The sequence below is a fragment of the Odontesthes bonariensis genome, chromosome 24, assembly GCF_027942865.1.
Source record: "Odontesthes bonariensis isolate fOdoBon6 chromosome 24, fOdoBon6.hap1, whole genome shotgun sequence".
Classification (NCBI taxonomy): Eukaryota; Metazoa; Chordata; class Actinopteri; order Atheriniformes; family Atherinopsidae; genus Odontesthes; species Odontesthes bonariensis.
The window spans coordinates 2054467-2076073 of NC_134529.1; the positions used below are offsets into that span (position 1 = coordinate 2054467).

The 21607-nt window shown below is 44.1% G+C and overlaps 1 protein-coding gene across 4 annotated transcripts in view; it reads right to left on the bottom strand.

The window, feature by feature from the left end:
• adgrg6 (adhesion G protein-coupled receptor G6) overlaps positions 1-18470 on the bottom strand; it is a 151536-nt gene extending 133066 nt beyond the window's left edge. For all 4 annotated transcript variants that reach the window (XM_075458653.1, XM_075458651.1, XM_075458650.1 and 1 more), the window contains exons 1-2: positions 18305-18470; positions 950-1035 (exon numbers count right to left, since the gene is read on the bottom strand). In XM_075458653.1, coding sequence (XP_075314768.1) covers positions 950-1035; positions 18305-18306 — 88 coding nt within the window. In that variant the 5' untranslated portion in view covers positions 18307-18470. The remainder of the gene's footprint in view (positions 1-949; positions 1036-18304) is intronic.
• Positions 18471-21607: the final 3137 nt, after the last annotated feature.

Sequence of the window (21607 nt, forward strand, 5' to 3'; positions counted from 1 at the left end):
TGAGACTCGACTCGGACTTGGAAGTTAAAGACTCGGCACTTGACTTGAGTGTTAAGCATCGAGCATAACTTCGAACTTTGTTCGTCATTTGAAGATCCATTCTGACCAGTAAGTGCTGTCAAATTAGCTAATATTATCCTGTTAGCCTAGTCTGTAGTTAGCTAACGTTAGCTTGATATGATACGGGGTGGACAGGTTGGACACATTGGCCAATGATGTTTACTGACAGTTACTTATATCTTTGTGTTTTCACTTTATTAAGATCAGATTCTGCAGGTTAAACTGCAATAATAAGGTGAGTTGACTTTGACTTGCCCAAGAAAAAATGACTTGGGACTTGCACAAGTGTGACTTGGTCCCATTTCTGGATGTTATTAGCTGGATTTGTTGTTTGCTAATTGATGTAAAATATGAAAAGGAAGCAGAAAACTTTAGATTTATTTATCACCAAAAAAAGGGGTCTAATGTTGCCCCAGCGGCGGAGAAAGGAGGACCAGGTAGTGAAGGCTGCTAATGCTAATGCTAATGCTAACAGGGAGACGGAGACGAGTCCATTGTTATGTTAGCGGGGTGTGAGTCAGACTGCATTTGCACACAGATACATAGCAGACTTTTGTGGTGATTATTGTATATTTATTGAGTTATTGATACTGTAGTCATGTGACTGTAGTGACCTCGACATACCTTAGCTTTGGCTGAATTGACGCCGCTGTTGTCAGCACCAAGGAGATTAAATCCCTTCAGCATCTTTTCTGAAGAGAAAACTATCCGTTTTTAACCAGAAACCTTTAAAGTAGCGACATTAAAGGCTGAGAAATCCAGGTTTGCTGTGAACGTCTGGTGTAAAGTGAACAGATGTTCAGGGGAAGCTGTGAGAGCAACGTGCTAACGTGCTAACCGGGACTTTCTGCCACATTTAAACTGAACGAAGACCAAATCAGCCTCCTACCGTTCCTGTGCAGAGGCATCCACAGCAGCAGCAGCAGGACATGGCGGAGCCTCCACCCACCGCCTCCGTCACCTGAACAGGACTCCCTGCAGAACAGAGAACATCAGCTCATTTCCTGCAGCCACCAGGAGATCTTCTCACATTCACAAAGTTTAACCCTCCTGTTGTCCTGCGGGTCCAAAGTGAGCCACCACCATGTTCAGCTGCAGAAAAAATACCTTAAACTATCTTTTTCCAACTTGAAATGTTATGACTGTTCCTAAAGGGACCCCATCATTAGAAAAAGTCAGACTTTATTTCTGTTTCTGTTTCCATGTGGGCTGTACACCACTAGGGTACAAAGATTGTCTTATGGGTCATTTTTGACCCGTGAATTATAAAAACATTTAAACACCAGAAAAAAGTTCACTGTTTTTTTCCCTTTCAATATAATTAATTCAGAAGTAATTACTTCACATTTATATAATAGCATTAACCCCCCCCCCCCTTCCCTCTCCAAACTATTATTATTATTTACTTTATTTATTTACTTATTCATTTATTTATTTTATTTTATCTTTTAATTAATCTTACTTTACTCTATTTTACCCTTATTATCATTATTATTACTACTATTGTTATTACACATTTATTTATTTTATTTATCCTTTTTTAAATATATACTGTATATGTATATTTCTTAAGACATCTGAATGTACTTATCTATTACTTATTTTATTTCATTATTATTATTGCTGTCTGTGTGTCTGTTCGATAATTCATTGGGAAAAATCAATAAAAATTGTTGAAACTATATAATAGCAATAATAAACCTTTATTATGTAAAAGAAAACTGAGAAAAAACAGAAAACTGTTGGTCCAACTGACCAAAAAAAAAAAAAAAAGTGTAATCCTGAAAACTGGTGATTGTCTTTTTGTATTGTGTAACAAAAAATAAATGATAAAAATGTATTGAATTGAGTTGAATAGATAAATAACAGGTGGTTTCATCATACAAAATAGATTTTGGATTTAAAATTCTATTAAGTTGCTTTATTTTGGCCATTTTTGACCCGTAGGACAAAGGGGAGTGAACACAATGTTAAGGCCGCACAAAGGGTTAAATGGAACAAATCAAACAACGTTTCAGTGAGCAGAGAATGTTTCCGACATGTTTCCACAGAAGCTGGAAAGAAGCACAGCGAGGGAAGGTTTGAAAGCAAAAAGAAACGGAGGTGAGGGAGTTTATTTGTGTCAGCGGAGCTGAAATCGAAGCTCAGCTCCATGTTCAGGACACCAACAGCTCAGACAGGACATGCAGGCACAGTAAGTGGCTGATTTATTAGCATTTTTCTTTTTTCAGATGAATAAGAGGCAGAAAAATGAAAAACCACATGGTTCCATCTTTGTTGTTCAGCAGTAACAGATCAGCTGTTCTTCAGGTTAAATCTGAGCTGAACTGCAGACTCGTTTGCATATTCAGACTCTTTCCTTTTCCTTCTGCTTTGCCCTGGTGTGTGCAGTAATAATTATGACATATCGTGCCTCTCACGGCCTCCCGTCACCCCCCCAGAGAGAGAGGAGTGAGCAGGGATCCGCCGCCTTCGCTTTGATGTTGTTTAAGCGCGCCCTGAGGGAGCCAATCAGGTGATGATCATGTGACAGGCTGCTAATGAGGCGATTTGTGTGGAAGGTTTCCTGCTTCAGCTGAACAAAGTTACCTTTAAAACCAACTTCATACAAACAAAGCTCCATGTTGGCTTTAAGACGAAGGGAAGAAGCAGAATTCAGTTCAAAGGATGAAAGCAACATCCCTGCATAGTGACTTTATGAACTGTTTTTGAACTGCTTTACACCTTTCTGAGAACAGCCCGGATGCTGTTCCTGCAGATTATATAGAGCAAAGTGTAAAATCATCTGAAATGGTTATTTTCTAGATAAAATCAAGCTGAAAAGTCCAAATCAAACAGGTGAGGTGTGAAAGTTTCCACAGAAGCGTGAACACAAAGTTTCTTCTGATCGGCAATAGAATAGAAAAATACTTTATTCATCCCCCAATGGGGGAAATTCAAATAAGTCAAGTTGCTCAACATTTTTTTTAAATATTTACAATGATTGTATTAACAACAACAATAATAATACCAATTCTAATATTCAATCGCGCTTAGATAAACAACAGTTTATCTAATAAAGGCAGTCAGTGTCACACCAGGTGAGTCAGATAACAGGAAGGAGCCGCTGTCAGCTGTTAACTCTTTCGGTGCCAAAGACGTCTATAGACGTCAATTGCGTTTTTAACGGAGCGGGCTGGGGGACAATCTAGCGGAGTTCGTCACTAAATCTTAGGCTTGTAGACACTAAACAGAGAATATACTGGCAAAATTACCCGCTAGGTGGCAGCAGTGCCACTTTGCACAAGAAAAAAACCAACCTATGTTCTACTGTCTATTACTAAAGGACTGAAAATGGTAGAAACAAACTTTTTTTTCCTGATCAAAGAAGAGAGTCTACTCTTTCTTTTGGTAATTTCGGTGTGTACATAGTCATAAGACACACTTTTCTGTGGGTCTTGGAAAATCAGTCAAAATACTGTAAAACACTTGGCAGTATGGGTGTCTCTGCACTGAAAATGGCTGGCAGCCAATGAGTTAAAGAGACAGTACATCCAAAAAAAACTCGTGCACATGCATGTGATCCGTGCACATGAGTGTGATCCGTGCACATGCGTGTGATCCGTGCACATGCGTGTGATCCGTGCACGTGCATGTGATCCGTGCACATGCGTGTGATCCGTGCACATGCGTGTGATCCGTGCACATGCGTGTGATCCGTGCACATGCGTGTGATCCGTGCACATGCGTGTGATCCGTGCACAGCACCGGGACAGCAGTGCGTTTGGTCTCCCTCTCCCTCCCTGCCTTTCTGTGCACGCAGTGGACCTTATTCACTCCTGGAATATTCAGCCTTCTGTCCTGACTTTAGAATCTATGAGAGATTAAATAAAGATGGAGGAAGATTCAGGAAAGATGGCGCTGAGTGAAGGCAGCAGAACGACATCTTTAACGGGCTGATCAGACGCCAGATCCTGACTTCTGAACGGGTTCTGCTCATTTCTTTGGACTTCAACAGACTTCTGGATTTCAGCCGGACTCATCGGACCACCTCAGTTTGAGGCCTGCAGTGTGCTTCCACCCAACAGAACAGGGACCTAAATGAGCTGGTTCCTGTCTCTGGCCTTTGGTCTCTGGCCTTTGGTTTCTGGCCTTTGGTTCCTGGCCTTTGGTTTCTGGCCTTTGGTTTCTGGCCTTTGGTTTCTGGCCTTTGGTTTCTGGCCTTTGGTTTCTGGCCATTGGTCTCTGGCCTTTGGTCTCTGGCCTTTGGTTTCTGGCCTTTGGTTTCTGGCCTTTGGTTTCTGGCCTTTGGTTTCTGGCCTTTGGTTCCTGTCTCTGGCCTTTGGTTCCTGTCTCTGGCCTTTGGTTCCTGGTCTTTGGTTTCTGGTCTTTGGTTCCTGGCCTTTGTTTCCTGTCTCTGGCCTTTGGTTCCTGGTCTTTGCTTTCTGGCCTTTGCTTTCTGGTCTTTGCTTTCTGGTCTTTGGTTCCTGGTCTTTGCTTTCTGGCCTTTGCTTTCTGGTCTTTGCTTTCTGGTCTTTGCTTTCTGGTTTTTGCTTTCTGGTCTGTGGTTTCTGGTCTTTGGTTTCTGGTCTTTGGTTTCTGGCCTTTGCTTTCTGGTCTTTGGTTTCTGGTCTTTGGTTTCTGGTTTTTGCTTTCTGGTCTTTGGTTTCTGGTTTTTGCTTTCTGGTCTTTGGTCTCTGGCCTTTGGTCTCTGGCCTTTGGTTTCTGGCCTTTGGTTTCTGGTCTTTGGTTTCTGGTCTTTGGTTTCTGGTCTTTGGTTTCTGGCCTTTGGTTTCTGGCCTTTGGTTCCTGGCCTTGGGTTTCTGGCCTTTGGTTTCTGGCCTTTGGTTTCTGGCCTTTGGTTTCTGGCCTTTGGTTTCTGGCCTTTGGTTCCTGTCTCTGGCCTTTGGTTCCTGGCCTTTGGTTCCTGGCCTTTGGTTCCTGGCCTTTGGTCTCTGGCCTTTGGTCTCTGGCCTTTGGTTTCTGGCCTTTGGTTCCTGTCTCTGGCCTTTGGTTCCTGGCCTTTGGTTTCTGGTCTTTGGTTTCTGGCCTTTGCTTTCTGGTCTTTGGTTTCTGGTCTTTGGTTTCTGGCCTTTGGTTTCTGGCCTTTGGTTTCTGGCCTTTGGTTTCTGGCCTTTGGTTCCTGTCTCTGGCCTTTGGTTCCTGGCCTTTGGTTTCTGGTCTTTGGTTTCTGGCCTTTTCTTTCTGGTCTTTGGTTTCTGGCCTTTTCTTTCTGGTCTTTGGTTTCTGGCCTTTGCTTTCTGGCCTTTGGTTTCTGGCCTTTGGTTTCTGGCCTTTGGTTTCTGGTCTTTGGTTTCTGGTCTTTGGTTCCCGTCTCTGGCCTTTGGTTCCTGGCCTTTGGTTTCTGGTCTTTGGTTTCTGGCATTTGCTTTCTGGTCTTTGGTTTCTGGCCTTTGCTTTCTGGTCTTTGGTTTCTGGCCTTTGGTTTCTGGCCTTTGGTTCCTGGCCTTTGGTTCCTGTCTCTGGCCTTTGGTTTCTGGCCTTTGCTTTCTGGTCTTTGCTTTCTGGTCTTTGGTTTCTGGCCTTTGGTTCCTGTCTCTGGCCTTTGGTTCCTGGCCTTTGGTTTCTGGTCTTTGCTTTCTGGCCTTTGCTTTCTGGTCTTTGCTTTCTGGTCTTTGCTTTCTGGCCTTTGCTTTCTGGTCTTTGGTTTCTGGCCTTTGCTTTCTGGTCTTTGCTTTCTGGCCTTTGCTTTCTGGCCTTTGCTTTCTGGTCTTTGCTTTCTGGTCTTTGGTTTCTGGCCTTTGCTTTCTGGTCTTTGGTTTCTGGTCTTTGCTTTCTGGCCTTTGCTTTCTGGTCTTTGCTTTCTGGTCTTTGGTTTCTGGTCTTTGGTTTCTGGCCTTTGGTTCCTGTCTCTGGCCTTTGGTTTCTGGCCTTTGCTTTCTGGCCTTTGGTTTCTGGTCTTTGGTTCCTGGCCTTTGGTTCCTGTCTCTGGCCTTTGCTTTCTGGTCTTTGCTTTCTGGTCTTTGGTTTCTGGTCTTTGGTTCCTGGCCTTTGGTTCCTGTCTCTGGCCTTTGGTTCCTGGCCTTTGGTTTCTGGCCTTTGGTTTCTGGTCTTTGGTTTCTGGCCTTTGCTTTCTGGTCTTTGGTTTCTGGTCTTTGGTTTCTGGTCTTTGGTTTCTGGTCTTTGGTTTCTGGTCTTTGGTTTCTGGCCTTTGCTTTCTGGTCTTTGCTTTCTGGTCTTTGCTTTCTGGCCTTTGCTTTCTGGTCTTTGCTTTCTGGTCTTTGGTTTCTGGTCTTTGGTTTCTGGTCTTTGGTTTCTGGCCTTTGCTTTCTGGTCTTTGGTCTCTGGCCTTTGGTTTCTGGCCTTTGGTTTCTGGCCTTTGGTTCCTGGCCTTTGGTTTCTGGTCTTTGGTTTCTGGTCTTTGGTTTCTGGTCTTTGGTTTCTGGCCTTTGCTTTCTGGTCTTTGCTTTCTGGTCTTTGCTTTCTGGCCTTTGCTTTCTGGTCTTTGCTTTCTGGTCTTTGCTTTCTGGTCTTTGCTTTCTGGTCTTTGGTTTCTGGCCTTTGGTTTCTGGCCTTTGGTTCCTGTCTCTGGCCTTTGGTTCCTGGTCTTTGGTTTCTGGTCTTTGCTTTCTGGCCTTTGGTTCCTGGCCTTTGTTTCCTGTCTCTGGCCTTTGGTTCCTGGTCTTTGCTTTCTGGCCTTTGCTTTCTGGTCTTTGCTTTCTGGTCTTTGGTTCCTGGTCTTTGCTTTCTGGCCTTTGCTTTCTGGTCTTTGCTTTCTGGTCTTTGCTTTCTGGTTTTTGCTTTCTGGTCTGTGGTTTCTGGTCTTTGGTTTCTGGTCTTTGGTTTCTGGCCTTTGCTTTCTGGTCTTTGGTTTCTGGTCTTTGGTTTCTGGTTTTTGCTTTCTGGTCTTTGCTTTCTGGTCTTTGCTTTCTGGTCTTTGCTTTCTGGTCTTTGCTTTCTGGTCTTTGCTTTCTGGTCTTTGCTTTCTGGTCTTTGCTTTCCGGTTTTTGCTTTCTGGCCTTTGGTTTCTGGTCTTTGCTTTCTGGTCTTTGCTTTCTGGCCTTTGGTTTCTGGCCTTTGGTTTCTGGCCTTTGGTTTCTGGTCTTTGCTTTCTGGTCTTTGCTTTCCGGTTTTTGCTTTCTGGCCTTTGGTTTCTGGTCTTTGGTTTCTGGTCTTTGCTTTCTGGTCTTTGCTTTCTGGTCTTTGCTTTCTGGTCTTTGCTTTCTGGTCTTTGCTTTCTGGTTTTTGCTTTCTGGCCTTTGCTTTCTGGTCTTTGCTTTCTGGCCTTTGCTTTCTGGTCTTTGGTTTCTGGTCTTTGGTTTCTGGTCTTTGCTTTCTGGTCTTTGCTTTCTGGTCTTTGGTTTCTGGTCTTTGGTTTCTGGTCTTTGCTTTCTGGTCTTTGCTTTCTGGTCTTTGGTTTCTGGTCTTTGCTTTCTGGTCTTTGCTTTCTGGTCTTTGCTTTCTGGTCTTTGCTTTCTGGTCTTTGCTTTCTGGTCTTTGGTTTCTGGTCTTTGGTTTCTGGTCTTTGCTTTCTGGTTTTTGCTTTCTGGCCTTTGCTTTCTGGTCTTTGCTTTCTGGTCTTTGCTTTCTGGTCTTTGCTTTCTGGTCTTTGCTTTCTGGTCTTTGCTTTCTGGTCTTTGGTTTCTGGTCTTTGGTTTCTGGTCTTTGCTTTCTGGTTTTTGCTTTCTGGCCTTTGGTTTCTGGTCTTTGCTTTCTGGTCTTTGCTTTCTGGTCTTTGCTTTCTGGTTTTTGCTTTCTGGTCTTTGCTTTCTGGTCTTTGCTTTCTGGTTTTTGCTTTCTGGTCTTTGCTTTCTGGTCTTTGCTTTCTGGTCTTTGCTTTCTGGCCTTTGGTTCCTGGTCTTTGCTTTCTTGTCTTTGGTTTCTGGTCTTTGGTTCCTGGTCTTTGCTTTCTGGTCTTTGCTTTCTGGTCTTTGCTTTCTGGTCTTTGCTTTCTGGCCTTTGGTTCCTGGTCTTTGCTTTCTTGTCTTTGGTTCCTGGTCTTTGGTTCCTGGTCTTTGGTTCCTGGTCTTTGGTTCCTGTTCCTTGCTTTCTGGTCTTTGCTTTCTGGTCGGAGGATCGGCCTACTGACGACGAGCAGGAACACGAAGAGGTCGAGGGCCTAAAGGTGACGTTCATGCTAGCACGTCTAGTGAAGCTAATGTTAGCTCAGAGAGGATTCCAGCCGCCCAAACCAAAACGAACTGCGTTTATTTTTTAAAAATCACCCAACTGAGAACACAAAGGCACTGAATAGGTGGTTATTTTGCAAGAATGGCACTGAACGTTCGTGGTTGACCTATAATGACATATTGTGTACTTTCCTTTTTTTTGGGGGGGGGTGTAATTATAAGCACTTTATTTTACTGATGCAATACGATTTTTTTCCCAGTCCGACCCTGACCCGCCATCTTTCCGTCCGTTTGTCTGAACAGAAACTTCCTGAGTCTGTGTGATCATCAGACGCTCTGCAGATCTAATACGGCTGTAACCGAAGGAGAGGTGTGAGAACTTCTCTTTCTTCCTCTTTTCTAAGTGAAGTCGACGGAGAAAACATCATAAATATTTAAAGAAGGGTTTTAATCTCATGCAGCTCCTGACATTAAAGAAAACTCTCCTCTTTGTCCCGGCGGCCCTCCTCCTCCCGCCTCCGTCAGAATGGAAATACGAGTGAATGACAAGCGGAGCGAGGTCAGCAAGCGAGGCCGCGGAGCTCCGGCATAAAGGCGCCGATTCATGTGTCCGCAGGGCCGGCAGCAGCCGGCAGCAGCCGGCAGACCCTCCTCCTCCGGGCAGACATTTTGTTTCACACCAGGAGAGAGAAGAAGAAAACCTGCCCTGAGACTTAAAGCAACACGTTAGATCCAAAGAGCTGCCGTCAGACAGCAGGAAACTCTCAGGTGTTCCCATCAGGAGCCTCACCTGTTCAGTCTGGAACAGCTTCACACCATCATTCCAGCCTGTTTTTCAAGGTTTCCAGCCCCTTTCTCAAGGTTTCCAGACCGTTTCTCAAGGTTTCCAGCCCGTTTTTTAAGGTTTCCAGCCCGTTTCTCAAGGTTTCCAGCCCGTTTCTCAAGGTTTCCAGCCCTGTCTCAAGGTTTCCAGCCCGTTTCTCAAGGTTTCCAGCCCTGTCTCAAGGTTTCCAGCCCGTTTCTCAAGGTTTCCAGCCCGTTTTTTAAGGTTTCCAGCCCGTTTCTCAAGGTTTCCAGCCCCTTTCTTAAGGTTTCCAGCCCCTTTCTTAAGATTTCCAGCCCGTTTCTCAAGGTTTCCAGCCCGTTTCTCAAGGTTTCCAGACCGTTTCTCAAGGTTTCCAGCCCGTTTCTTAAGGTTTCCAGCCCGTTTCTCAAGGTTTCCAAAACGTTTCTCAAGGTTTCCAGCCCGTTTCTCAAGGTTTCCAGCCCGTTTTTCAAGGTTTCCAGCACTTTTCTCAAGGTTACCAGCCCCTTTCTCAAGATTTCCAACCCGTTTCTCAAGGTTTCCAGCCCGTTTCTCAAGTTTCCAACCCGTTTCTCAAGGTATCCAGCCCCTTTCTCAAGGTTTCCAGCCCGTTTCTCAAGTTTCCAACCCGTTTCTCAAGGTTTCCAGCCTGTTTCTCAAGGTTTCCAACCCGTTTCTCAAGGTTTCCAGCCTATTTCTCAAGGTCTCCAGTACTTTCTCAAGGTTTCCAGCCCGTTTCTCAAGGTTTCCAGTACTTTCTCAAGGTTTCCAGCCCGTTTCTCAAGGTTTCCAGCCCATTTCTCAAGTTTCCAACACGTTTCTCAAGGTTTCCGGCCCGTTTCTCAAGGTTTCCAGCCCGTTTCTCAAGGTTTCCAGCCCGTTTCTCAAGGTTTCCAACCCGTTTCTCAAGGTTTCCAGCCCGTTTCTCAAGGTTTCCAGCCCATTTCTCAAGTTTCCAGCCCGTTTCTCAAGGTTTCCAGTACTTTCTCAAGGTTTCCAGCCCGTTTCTCAAGGTTTCCAGCCCGTTTCTCAAGGTTTCCAGCGCGTTTCTCAAGGTTTCCAACCCGTTTCTCAAGGTTTCCAGCCCGTTTCTCAAGGTTTCCAGCCCCTTTCTTAAGGTTTCCAGCCTATTTCTCAAGTTTCCAACCCGTTTCTCAAGGTTTCCAGCCTATTTCTCAAGGTTTCCAGCCTATTTCTCAAGTTTCCAACCCGTTTCTCAAGGTTTCCAGCCTATTTCTCAAGGTTTCCAACCCGTTTCTCAAGGTTTCCAGCCTATTTCTCAAGGTTTCCAGCCTGTTTCTCAAGGTTTCCAGTACTTTCTCAAGGTTTCCAGCCCGTTTCTCAAGGTTTCCGGCCCGTTTCTCAAGGTTTGCAGCCCATTTTTCAAGGTTTGCAGCCCATTTTTCAAGGTTTGCAGCCCATTTCTCAAGGTTTCCAGCCCTTATCGTACTCCTGCTCACAGTCCTGAACTGGGAATGCCTTCAGAGTTATGGAATTCAGTGGGAATTCTCTTCCCTGTCTGCACCACATGTGTGTTTTTATAGGTGGGACCCGGGAAGCCTGGAAAAAGGCTGGAGACGACGTGCTGCAGCGAGCTTTTAGGGGATCGATAACTGGTGGAATTTAGGGAGAAAAGTTTCTTAGATTTACTTATTTATTCTCTAAGAAAAGCCTCATATCACATTTATTTTCATACCTGAACTCTGGGTATCTGAACCCTTCCATATAAGTCGAGTTCGGGGTTAAAACGGCGACTTCCCAGCCTCATTCTCCGTCTGAAATGTTTGTTCTGTGGCCGCAGAGCGTCAGAAACTTCCTCATATCATGTTCCTGCTCATAAAAAGCACATTCAAAAATCTTTTTGTTTCAAAGAAGAGGAATAATCTTTCCCTCGAGTGTCACTCGTTTGTCCATCGGCCTCCTCAAAGATGTCCTCCTCTCTGAAACTCGGCCACAGTTCTCGCAGCCGCCTCTCGTCTCTGCAGAGTCGCGGTTTGTAAGAATCTGTCAGCGCCGCTCTGAGCTCCGCACAGGTTTCATAGCTGCCGCCAACTTCCTGTCACACACGTGGCTGTAAATCTGGGAGTTATGTGGAGAAAGTATGCACATAAAACTGCTCCCATCGCCCCTGTAACAACGCTCGTAATGGATGACGGCATCGGGCCGAGGCGTGTGGACGCAGTTTGGGCTGAATTTAAAGCTGCATTAATGATAAACCAGTGATGATGAAACATCCCCAAACAGAAAACGTTGATCGGACGCTTTGTGAATAAACTGTTTGATGTGGTCAGCGGGTGAAGGTGGAGGCTTCACCTAACGGCCCGTTTCTGCTCACAGGGAGATCACAAAGAGGTCAAAGCAGCTTGAAACGGCTGCACCGGGCCGTCTTCATCATTTAGAACTTTGTCCACTTTGACTTCTGTCTATTCAATAACAAAACAAGAGTCTCTAAAGTACCAACTACAGCTCCACCACAACCAAGAACAGCCCACCCACCGCTTTAAAGGGCTCTGAGGACACTTTAAAGGACTCTGAGGACACTTTAAAGGACTCTGAGGACACTTTAAATGACTCTGAGGACACTTTAAAGGGGTCTGAGGACACTTTAAAGGGCTCTGAGGACACTTTAAAGGACTCTGAGGACACTTCAAATGCCTCTGAGGACACTTTAAAGGACTCTGAGGACACTTTAAAGGGCTCTGAGGACACTTTAAAGGACTCTGAGGACACTTTAAAGGGCTCTGAGGACACTTTAAAGGGCTCTGAGGACACTTTAAAGGGCTCTGAGGACACTTTAAAGAGCTCTGAGGACACTTTAAAGGACTCTGAGGACACTTTAAAGGACTCTGAGGACACTTTAAAGGGCTCTGAGGACACTTTAAAGGGCTCTGAGGACACTTTAAAGAGCTCTGAGGACACTTTAAAGGACTCTGAGGACACTTTAAAGGGCTCTGAGGACACTTTAAAGGCTCTGAGGACCATTTAAAGGGCTCTGAGGACACTTTAAAGGACTCTGAGGACACTTTAAAGGGGTCTGAGGACACTTTAAAGGACTCTGAGGACACTTTAAATGACTCTGAGGACACTTTAAAGGGGTCTGAGGACACTTTAAAGGACTCTGAGGACACTTTAAAGTACTCTGAGGACACTTTAAAGGGCTCTGAGGACACTTTAAAGGGGTCTGAGGACACTTTAAAGGACTCTGAGGACACTTTAAATGACTGAGGACACTTTAAAGGGGTCTGAGGACACTTTAAAGGGCTCTAAGGACACTTCAAAGGGGTCTGAGGACACTTTAAAGGGCTCTGAGGACACTTTAAAGGGCTCTGAGGACACTTTAAAGGACTCTGATGACACTTTAAATGACTCTGAGGACACTTTAAAGGGGTCTGAGGACACTTTAAAGGGCTCTAAGGACACTTCAAAGGGGTCTGAGGACACTTTAAAGGGCTCTGAGGACACTTTAAAGGGGTCTGAGGACACTTTAAAGGGGTCTGAGGACACTTTAAAGGGGTCTGAGGACACTTTAAAGGACTCTGAGGACCCTTTAAATGCCTCTGAGGACACTTTAAAGGACTCTGAGGACACTTTAAAGGGCTCTGAGGACACTTTAAAGGGCTCTGAGGACACTTTAAAGGACTCTGAGGACCCTTTAAATGCCTCTGAGGACACTTTAAAGGGCTCTGAGGACACTTTAAAGGGGTCTGAGGACACTTTAAAGGGCTCTGAGGACACTTTAAAGTACTCTGAGGACACTTTAAAGGGCTCTGAGGACACTTTAAAGGGCTCTGAGGACACTTTAAAGTACTCTGAGGACACTTTAAAGGGCTCTGAGGACACTTTAAAGGGCTCTGAGGACACTTTAAAGGACTCTGAGGACACTTTAAAGTACTCTGAGGACCATTTAAAGGGCTCTGAGGACACTTTAAAGGACTCTGAGGACACTTTAAAGGGGTCTGAGGACACTTTAAAGGACTCTGAGGACACTTTAAATGACTCTGAGGACACTTTAAAGGGGTCTGAGGACACTTTAAAGGACTCTGAGGACACTTTAAAGTACTCTGAGGACACTTTAAAGGGCTCTGAGGACACTTTAAAGGGGTCTGAGGACACTTTAAAGGACTCTGAGGACACTTTAAATGACTGAGGACACTTTAAAGGGGTCTGAGGACACTTTAAAGGACTCTGAGGACACTTTAAATGACTCTGAGGACACTTTAAAGGGGTCTGAGGACACTTTAAAGGACTCTGAGGACACTTTAAAGTACTCTGAGGACACTTTAAAGGGCTCTGAGGACACTTTAAAGGGGTCTGAGGACACTTTAAAGGACTCTGAGGACACTTTAAATGACTGAGGACACTTTAAAGGGCTCTAAGGACACTTCAAAGGGGTCTGAGGACACTTTAAAGGGCTCTGAGGACACTTTAAAGGGCTCTGAGGACACTTTAAAGGACTCTGAGGACACTTTAAATGACTCTGAGGACACTTTAAAGGGCTCTGAGGACACTTTAAAGGGCTCTGAGGACACTTTAAAGGACTCTGAGGACCCTTTAAATGCCTCTGAGGACACTTTAAAGGGCTCTGAGGACACTTTAAAGGGGTCTGAGGACACTTTAAAGGGCTCTGAGGACACTTTAAAGAGCTCTAAGGACACTTTAAATGACTCTGAGGACACTTTAAATGACTCTGAGGACACTTTAAAGGACTCTGAGGACACTTTAAAGGGCTCTGAGGACACTTTAAATGCCTCTGAGGACACTTTAAAGGACTCTGAGGACACTTTAAAGGACTCTGAGGACACTTTAAAGGACTCTGAGGACACTTTAAAGGGCTCTGAGGACACTTTAAATGCCTCTGAGGACCCTTTAAAGGACTCTGAGGACACTTTAAAGGGCTCTAAGGACACTTTAAAGGACTCTGAGGACACTTTAAAGGTCAGATTTACCTTTTTCTTTGGTGTGAACAGGTGAAATAACCGAACCCCTTCTTCTTACCGCCTGACTGTCATCAGGACGCAGAGAGATCAAACCCCTCCACCTTAATTAAACCACATTCCTACTAACAGCTGCCACATCTCCCACCCCTCAGCCTGTCCAGAGGGGCATCAGGATCTGGGAACAGCCCCCCCCCACCTAACTCTGTGAGGACAAAGTCGTCCCACATCACTCCTTTTAAAAGCAGCTTTCTGGGCGTATCGCCTTCACAGGTTGTGTAACAGCTGGCAGCGACGGCTTCCACCTTAAACAACACTTCCTTTGATAACCGCTCAGTAAAGAAGAGGAGAAACACCGCTGAGCGGGCACCTTTAACCTTACGGGGACCTTTAACCTTTAACCTTACGGGGCACCTTTAACCTTAAACCTTACGGGGGACCTTTAACCTTTAACCTTACGGGGCACCTTTAACCTTTAACCTTACGGGGGACCTTTAACCTTTAACCTTACGGGGCACCTTTAACCTTTAACCTTACGGGGCACCTTTAACCTTTAACCTTACGGGGGACCTTTAACCTTTAACCTTACGGGGGACCTTTAACCTTTAACCTTACGGGGGACCTTTAACCTTACGGGGCACCTTTAACCTTACGGGGCACCTTTAACCTTACGGGGACCTTTAACCTTACGGGGGACCTTTAACCTTTAACCTTACGGGGGACCTTTAAACTTACGGGGCACCTTTAACCTTACGGGGCACCTTTAACCTTACGGGGCACCTTTAACCTTACGGGGCACCTTTAACCTTGCGGGGCACCTTTAAACTTACGGGGCACCTTTAACCTTACGGGGCACCTTTAACCTTACGGGGCACCTTTAACCTTACGGGGCACCTTTAACCTTACGGGGACCTTTAACCTTACGGGGCACCTTTAACCTTACGGGGGACCTTTAACCTTACGGGGCACCTTTAACCTTACGGGGCACCTTTAACCTTACGGGGCACCTTTAACCTTACGGGGCACCTTTAACCTTACGGGGCACCTTTAACCTTACGGGGGACCTTTAACCTTACGGGGCACCTTTAACCTTACGGGGACCTTTAACCTTACGGGGCACCTTTAACCTTACGGGGACGGTTTAAACTGAATAACATCACTGATGCTGCAGCGCCGGCTTCCCTCTACTCAACCTCGCTTAGGCTTATACATCTGCCTTTAAGTTCAGTGATTTAAATCACTAAAGGGAAACTCCTGTCCTCAAACTGTTTACGGTAGTTTAAAGAAAAACTTAACGTGATAAAATGAAGGGGAACTCTTCAGTCCCCACACTACATCAAAAATGTAGTCAAAAAAATCCCCAAAATACATCTGTGATGTGTTCAGAGAATATAAAGCCAGCAGAGCTCTTAGATCCAAGGACTCAGGCCAGCTGGTCCAGTCCAGAGTCCAGACTAAACATGGAGAAGCAGCATTTAGCTGTTATGCTGCAAACAAGTGGAACAAACTGCCAGTGGAGATTAAACTTTCACCCAATGGAGACATTTTTAAATCCAGGTTAAAAACATTTCTGTTCTCATGTGTCTATGCATGAAATCTGCACGCTATCTTTGAACTTATCTGGACTGTTGCTGGTTTTTAAATTCATTTAAATGATTTTATTTGTTTCTCTTTATATTCTTTTATGTATTTTTAATGCTTCTTCCACTCCCTGCTGCAATGCTTTTATTTTATGTGAAGCACTTTGAACTGTTTTGTACATGAAATGTGCTATATAAATAAATCTGATTTGATTTGATTTGACACTGGGTCATTCACCTGCTGAGATGTGAAAGGATCCGAGAACTTCTACTGGCATGTAAACTCACTCCAAACAGCCAAAGTTCGCAGCTTCTAACACCTGGGGGGGAAACAAAGATGACTCCAACATCTTCAACCTGCCAAACGAAGCTAAAAGCAGCCGAGCCGAGCCGAGCCGAGCCGAGCCGAGCCGAGCCGAGCCGAGCCGAGCCGAGCCGAGCCGAACCGAGCCGAGCCGAGCCGAGCCGAGCCGAGCCGAGCCGAGCCGAACCGAGCCGAGCCGAGCCGAGCCGAGCCGAGCCGAGCCGAGCCGAGCCGAGCCGAGCTCACGGCTGCAGCTCTTCTGGCTGTCGCTGCTAACAGCGAATACCAGGAAAAAAACGTGGAATCCCTGGTTACGATGATCCGTGTTTTACTGCCACCGCTTTGAGCTTTTAGAAAGAAATCTTTCATTTCCATTCATGTGTCCATTCAACGAGTTAAAAAAGGAACTTTTCTCATTTTTGAGCTTCAGTTTTGCTGAAGATTCAAAGTTTTTTTTAACGACTTATGAACCAAAAAGGCTAATTTATCAGCCGCAGAGAGAGAAATCCGCCGGGTCAGACGGCCTCTGAAGGAGGTTAATCTGAAGAATTCAGTCAGAGCTGATTTAAAGAAGCGAATCAGGGTTTATTCTGATGATCAGAGAAGTTTCTTTCAGCTTCTCAAATTTATCTGTAGCACATTTCATGTACAAACAGTTCAAAGTGCTTCACATAAAATAAACATTGCAGCAGGGAGTGGAAGAAGCATTAAAATACATAAAAGAATATAAAGAGAAACAAATAAAATTAATTTAAAAACAAGCAAGATGTGAAAAGGTTCTGATTTAAATTATTTTAAACTGATTTAAACACAAAAACTGAAGCATGAAATGACAGAATTTTACATGTAACACAAAACACACGAAGATTTTTCCATCAACTGAAGGTCAAAAACACTTTTCAGTTCCAGTTTTTCTTCATTAAGCCACTGAACTCTGAGCTATGAAGCATTCAGGCAGGAAAAAGGCTCCTAACTCAAGGGATGAACCAGTGTTGTGTCCACATTTTAAACTGGATCTTTAGGCACTTTGTTCCCAGCAGCCTGTCACAGAGACACATCATTTGTTCCCATTTCTTTAGCTGCATCTGTGAAAAACAGCTTCATAGTTTCAACTTTTTTCTACATTTACGTTTAAAACTGCTTTCAGTTACCAAAAGAGTCAAATTAATATAAGAAATTCAGTTTAAAAAAGATCCTAATCCCAAAATAATGAACGTTATCACGTCTAAAAGTAAAAAAAAAACAGACAATAATAAGAATTATATGTTAAAAAACATCAAGAAAAAGTAAATAAGATTCAATTTAAAGCTTAAAAAAGGAATATAAGATATAATCTAATGACTAATTATGGAACAGTGAATATAAATGAAATGATTAAACTGTTTTATGCCACCAGAAATGAATCATCTAGAAGCTCTTTGTGGGTTTTAGACTGGAATTAAGATTAGTTCCCATTTCTTTAGCTGCATGTGTGAAAAACAGCAAAGATAACACAGTGTGACAGACAGAAAACAGGATTTCTGCAGCAACAAGGTGATTCCCAAAGAGCTGTGAGCTGAAAACTTGGCATATCTCAGCATGGTGTGCAGTGTGTCCTTAAAACATTTGAGGAAACTGGACAAGTGGAGGACAGAAGAAGAAGTGTCAGGCCTAAAGAACTATCTACAGCAGCTGTTACCATGGAAACATCTGCAGATATTCACTTTAAAGCTGCTCAGAGCTGAACTAACTCTGGTTCTGACTCAGATTCTGGGTTTATGTTCATGTTGGAACATGTTTCAGTGAATCTCTGCAGCTGTTACCATGGAAACATCTGCAGATATTCACTTTAAAGCTGCTCAGAACTGAACTAACTCTGGTTCTGACTCAGATTCTGGGTTTATGTTCATGTTGGAACATGTTTCAGTGAATCTCTGCAGCTGTTTTCTTGCTTTTTATATAAAATGAGTAAAGAAATTAATCTGATCAGGACTTTATTTCCTCATTTTCTTCCTAAAACACAAACTTCTGTCAGCAGATTTTTACCGGATCACCGACAGCAGACCCAGTTTGAGCTGTTTGAGGATCCGGTTGGTTCCAGAACCTTCCAGGACAAACAGTCCTGCCCCAGCAGGCTGTAAACATATGCAGCTATAGGCAGCCAGCAGCATCATGGAAACAAGCTTCCTCTTTTTTTCCAGAGAAAAGTCAGCTCCTCTGATTCTGCTCATCAAACTCCGCCACTAATCACAGCTGCTGAAAGTGGAGTTAAAGTGAGCCTGGAAGTTCAGATCAGGGTTTAAAGTGAGCCTGGAAGTTCAGATCAGGGTTTAAAGTGAGCCTGGAAGTTCAGATCAGGGTTTAAAGTGAGCCTGGAAGTTCAGATCAGGGTTTAAAGTGAGCCTGGAAGTTCAGATCAGGGTTTAAAGTGAGCCTGGAAGATCAGATCAGGGTTCAAAGTGAGAAAGTTTCACAGAGAGTGGAAATAACCCAAAGCCGCGGCGGGCGCAGCATCCTGCAGAAAGCAGCGTTTCTGGAGGAAAAGGAAGATTTCAGAACCTTTGGGGACTCACATGTTCTCAGTGCAGCGGCGGCTGGCCCCCCCACAGGGTCATTCTCCCCCTCAGCAAACTCTCAGAAAGCTTCTCCGGGTCTGTCCTCGCGCTGAAAGTTTCCAAAGACTCCAAGTCGGTAAAAATCCAAACTGCGTCTGGCTGACGCGCAAAAGCTCCCCAAAGTTAGAGGAGAGAGGCGGGGAGAGGAGGAGGGCGGCGGCGCGCCTCTCAGAGGCTCTCAGATGGGGTGTGTCCGCTTCACTGACCCGGACCCACCGGCGGAGGCGGTGTGACAGGGTTCGGGTCGGTTCGGTTCGGGTCGGACTCAGACTGGATCCAAAGAGACAATAAGCGGCACTTCCGCTGAGCTGCGTCTTATTTCTGACCTCTGAAAACCTGCTTTAAGATTTTAATATCCAACAGGATGATGAGACACTTTATCTTATTTTTTCTTGTTTTATTATATTGTATTTAATCTTATTTTATCTTATTTAATTTTTTTATTTTATCTTATTTTACCTTATTTTATTTTATTTTTTATTTTATTTAATCTTGTTTTATATTATTTTATTTTATTTTATTTCATCTTATCTTATTTTATCTTATTTAATTTTTTTATTTTATCTTATTTTACCTTATTTTATTTTATTTTTTATTTTATTTAATCTTGTTTTATATTATTTTATTTCATCTTATCTTATTTTATCTTATTTAATTTTTTTTATTTTATCTTATTTTACCTTATTTTTTTTTATTTTTTTATTTTATTTAATCTTGTTTTATATTATTTTATTTTGTTGTATTTTATTGCTTTCACTGTTCTTTTATTGTTTTTATTTGTTTTTACTTTTTCCTCTCTTTATTTATTACCTGCTGTAGAAATAAAGTATTATATTATTATATTATAAATAAAGAACATTTACTTTTACTTCCGGTCAGATGAAGCCGTCAGAAGCCAAATTTAAGACCGAAAAGATCCTAAAGAGATTAAAGGTTCTGCTGAAGGCTTCAGAACCAGAGAAACAGAAAAAAAAGATAATTTCCTTTAAAACAAAGCGCCTCCACCTCCTCCACCTGATCAGGCTGGAGGGGGCGGCGCGTCCTCTCATCCTCAGAACCGACACAGTTTCAGCCCAACTGAGGCCGGTTCAGTCCTGAGGATGCAGGAAGAGGACCACGCTGACCCGGGGAACACCGCTGTGACTCATTTGCCTTCAGACGTCACACAGCTCCAACTTCCTGCCTGATAAGAGCATCAGGAGGCTCAGATTTGCATCCCAGAGAGTCTTCCTACAGAGGGAGGAGAGCAGCATCTATCTGTGGCCATGATCACTGTTTGGTTAAAGGGAGCCGAGCCTCCAACTGGCTGCTGCACATCCAGTCTGTAGCTAACTCTGCTGGAACATTAGCCTCAGATAGAGTTCATCCACAGTCTTTAGCTAACTCTGCTGGAACATTAGCCTCAGATAGAGTTTATCCACAGTCTGTAGCTAACTCTGCTGGAACATTAGCCTCAGATTAAGTTTATCCACAGTCTGTAGCTAACTCTGCTGGAACATTAGCCTCAGATAGAGTTTATCCACAGTCTGTAGCTAACTCTGCTGGAACATTAGCCTCAGATAGAGTTTATCCACAGTCTTTAGCTAACTCTGCTGGAACATTAGCCTCAGATAGAGTTTATCCACAGTCTTTAGCTAACTCTGCTGGAACATTAGCCTCAGATAGAGTTCATCCACAGTCTTTAGCTAACTCTGCTGGAACATTAGCCTCAGATAGAGTTCATCCACAGTCTTTAGCTAACTCTGCTGGAACATTAGCCTCAGATAGAGTTCATCCACAGTCTTTAGCTAACTCTGCTGGAACATTAGCCTCAGATAGAGTTCATCCACAGTCTTTAGCTAACTCTGCTGGAACATTAGCCTCAGATAGAGTTTATCCACAGTCTTTGGCTAACTCTGCTGGAACATTAGCCTCAGATAGAGTTCATCCACAGTCTGTAGCTAACTCTGTTGGAACATTAGCCTCAGATAGAGTTCATCCACAGTCTGTAGCTAACTCTGCTGGAACATTAGCCTCAGATAGAGTTCATCCACAGTCTTTAGCTAACTCTGCTGGAACATTAGCCTCAGATAGAGTTCATCCACAGTCTTTAACTAACTCTGCTGGAACATTAGCCTCAGATAGAGTTCATCCACAGTCTGTAGCTAACTCTGCTGGAACATTAGCCTCAGATAGAGTTCATCCACAGTCTTTAGCTAACTCTGCTGGAACATTAGCCTCAGATAGAGTTTATCCACAGTCTGTAGCTAACTCTGCTGGAACATTAGCCTCAGATAGCGTTCACCCACAGTCTGTATCTAACTCTGTTGGAACATTAGCCTCAGATAGAGTTCATCCACAGTCTTTAGCTAACTCTGCTGGAACATTAGCCTCAGATAGAGTTCATCCACAGTCTTTAGCTAACTCTGCTGGAACATTAGCCTCAGATAGAGTTTATCCACAGTCTTTAGCTAACTCTGCTGGAACATTAGCCTCAGATAGAGTTTATCCACAGTCTTTAGCTAACTCTGCTGGAACATTAGCCTCAGATAGAGTTAATCCACAGTCTTTAGCTAACTCTGCTGGAACATTAGCCTCAGATAGAGTTTATCCACAGTCTTTAGCTAACTCTGCTGGAACATTAGCCTCAGATAGAGTTAATCCACAGTCTTTAGCTAACTCTGCTGGAACATTAGCCTCAGATAGAGTTTATCCACAGTCTTTAGCTAACTCTGCTGGAACATTAGCCTCAGATAGAGTTCATCCACAGTCTGTAGCTAACTCTGCTGGAACATTAGCCTCAGATAGAGTTCATCCACAGTCTTTAGCTAACTCTGCTCCCAGGAACAGGAAGAAGGAGTTTTACACTTCAGACGCCCTGATATATGCTCCCAGGAACAGGAAGAAGGAGTTTTACACCTCAGACGCCCTGATATATGCTCCCAGGAACAGGAAGAATGAGTTTTACACCTCAGACGCCCTGATATATGCTCCCAGGAACAGGAAGAAGGAGTGTTTTCAGCTTTTTTTTTACAACTTCAGATCCAGCTTACGATGAAACAAGTTCCTGCTCAGCAGAAAGAAACTGAAGACACGCCGGCGGGTTTTAATTGCAGGTTTGTAGCTTCCTCTTCGTCCTCTGCCCTCCTCCAAACTGAAACCACATGTCGGTCCACACCGCTCACCTCCACCAGAAAACTGCCACTTACAGCCCACCGCAGCCCGTGATGGGTTTCCATGAGTGGAGGAGGCGGCAGCTCTTCAGTCTCCTGGTCGGATCCC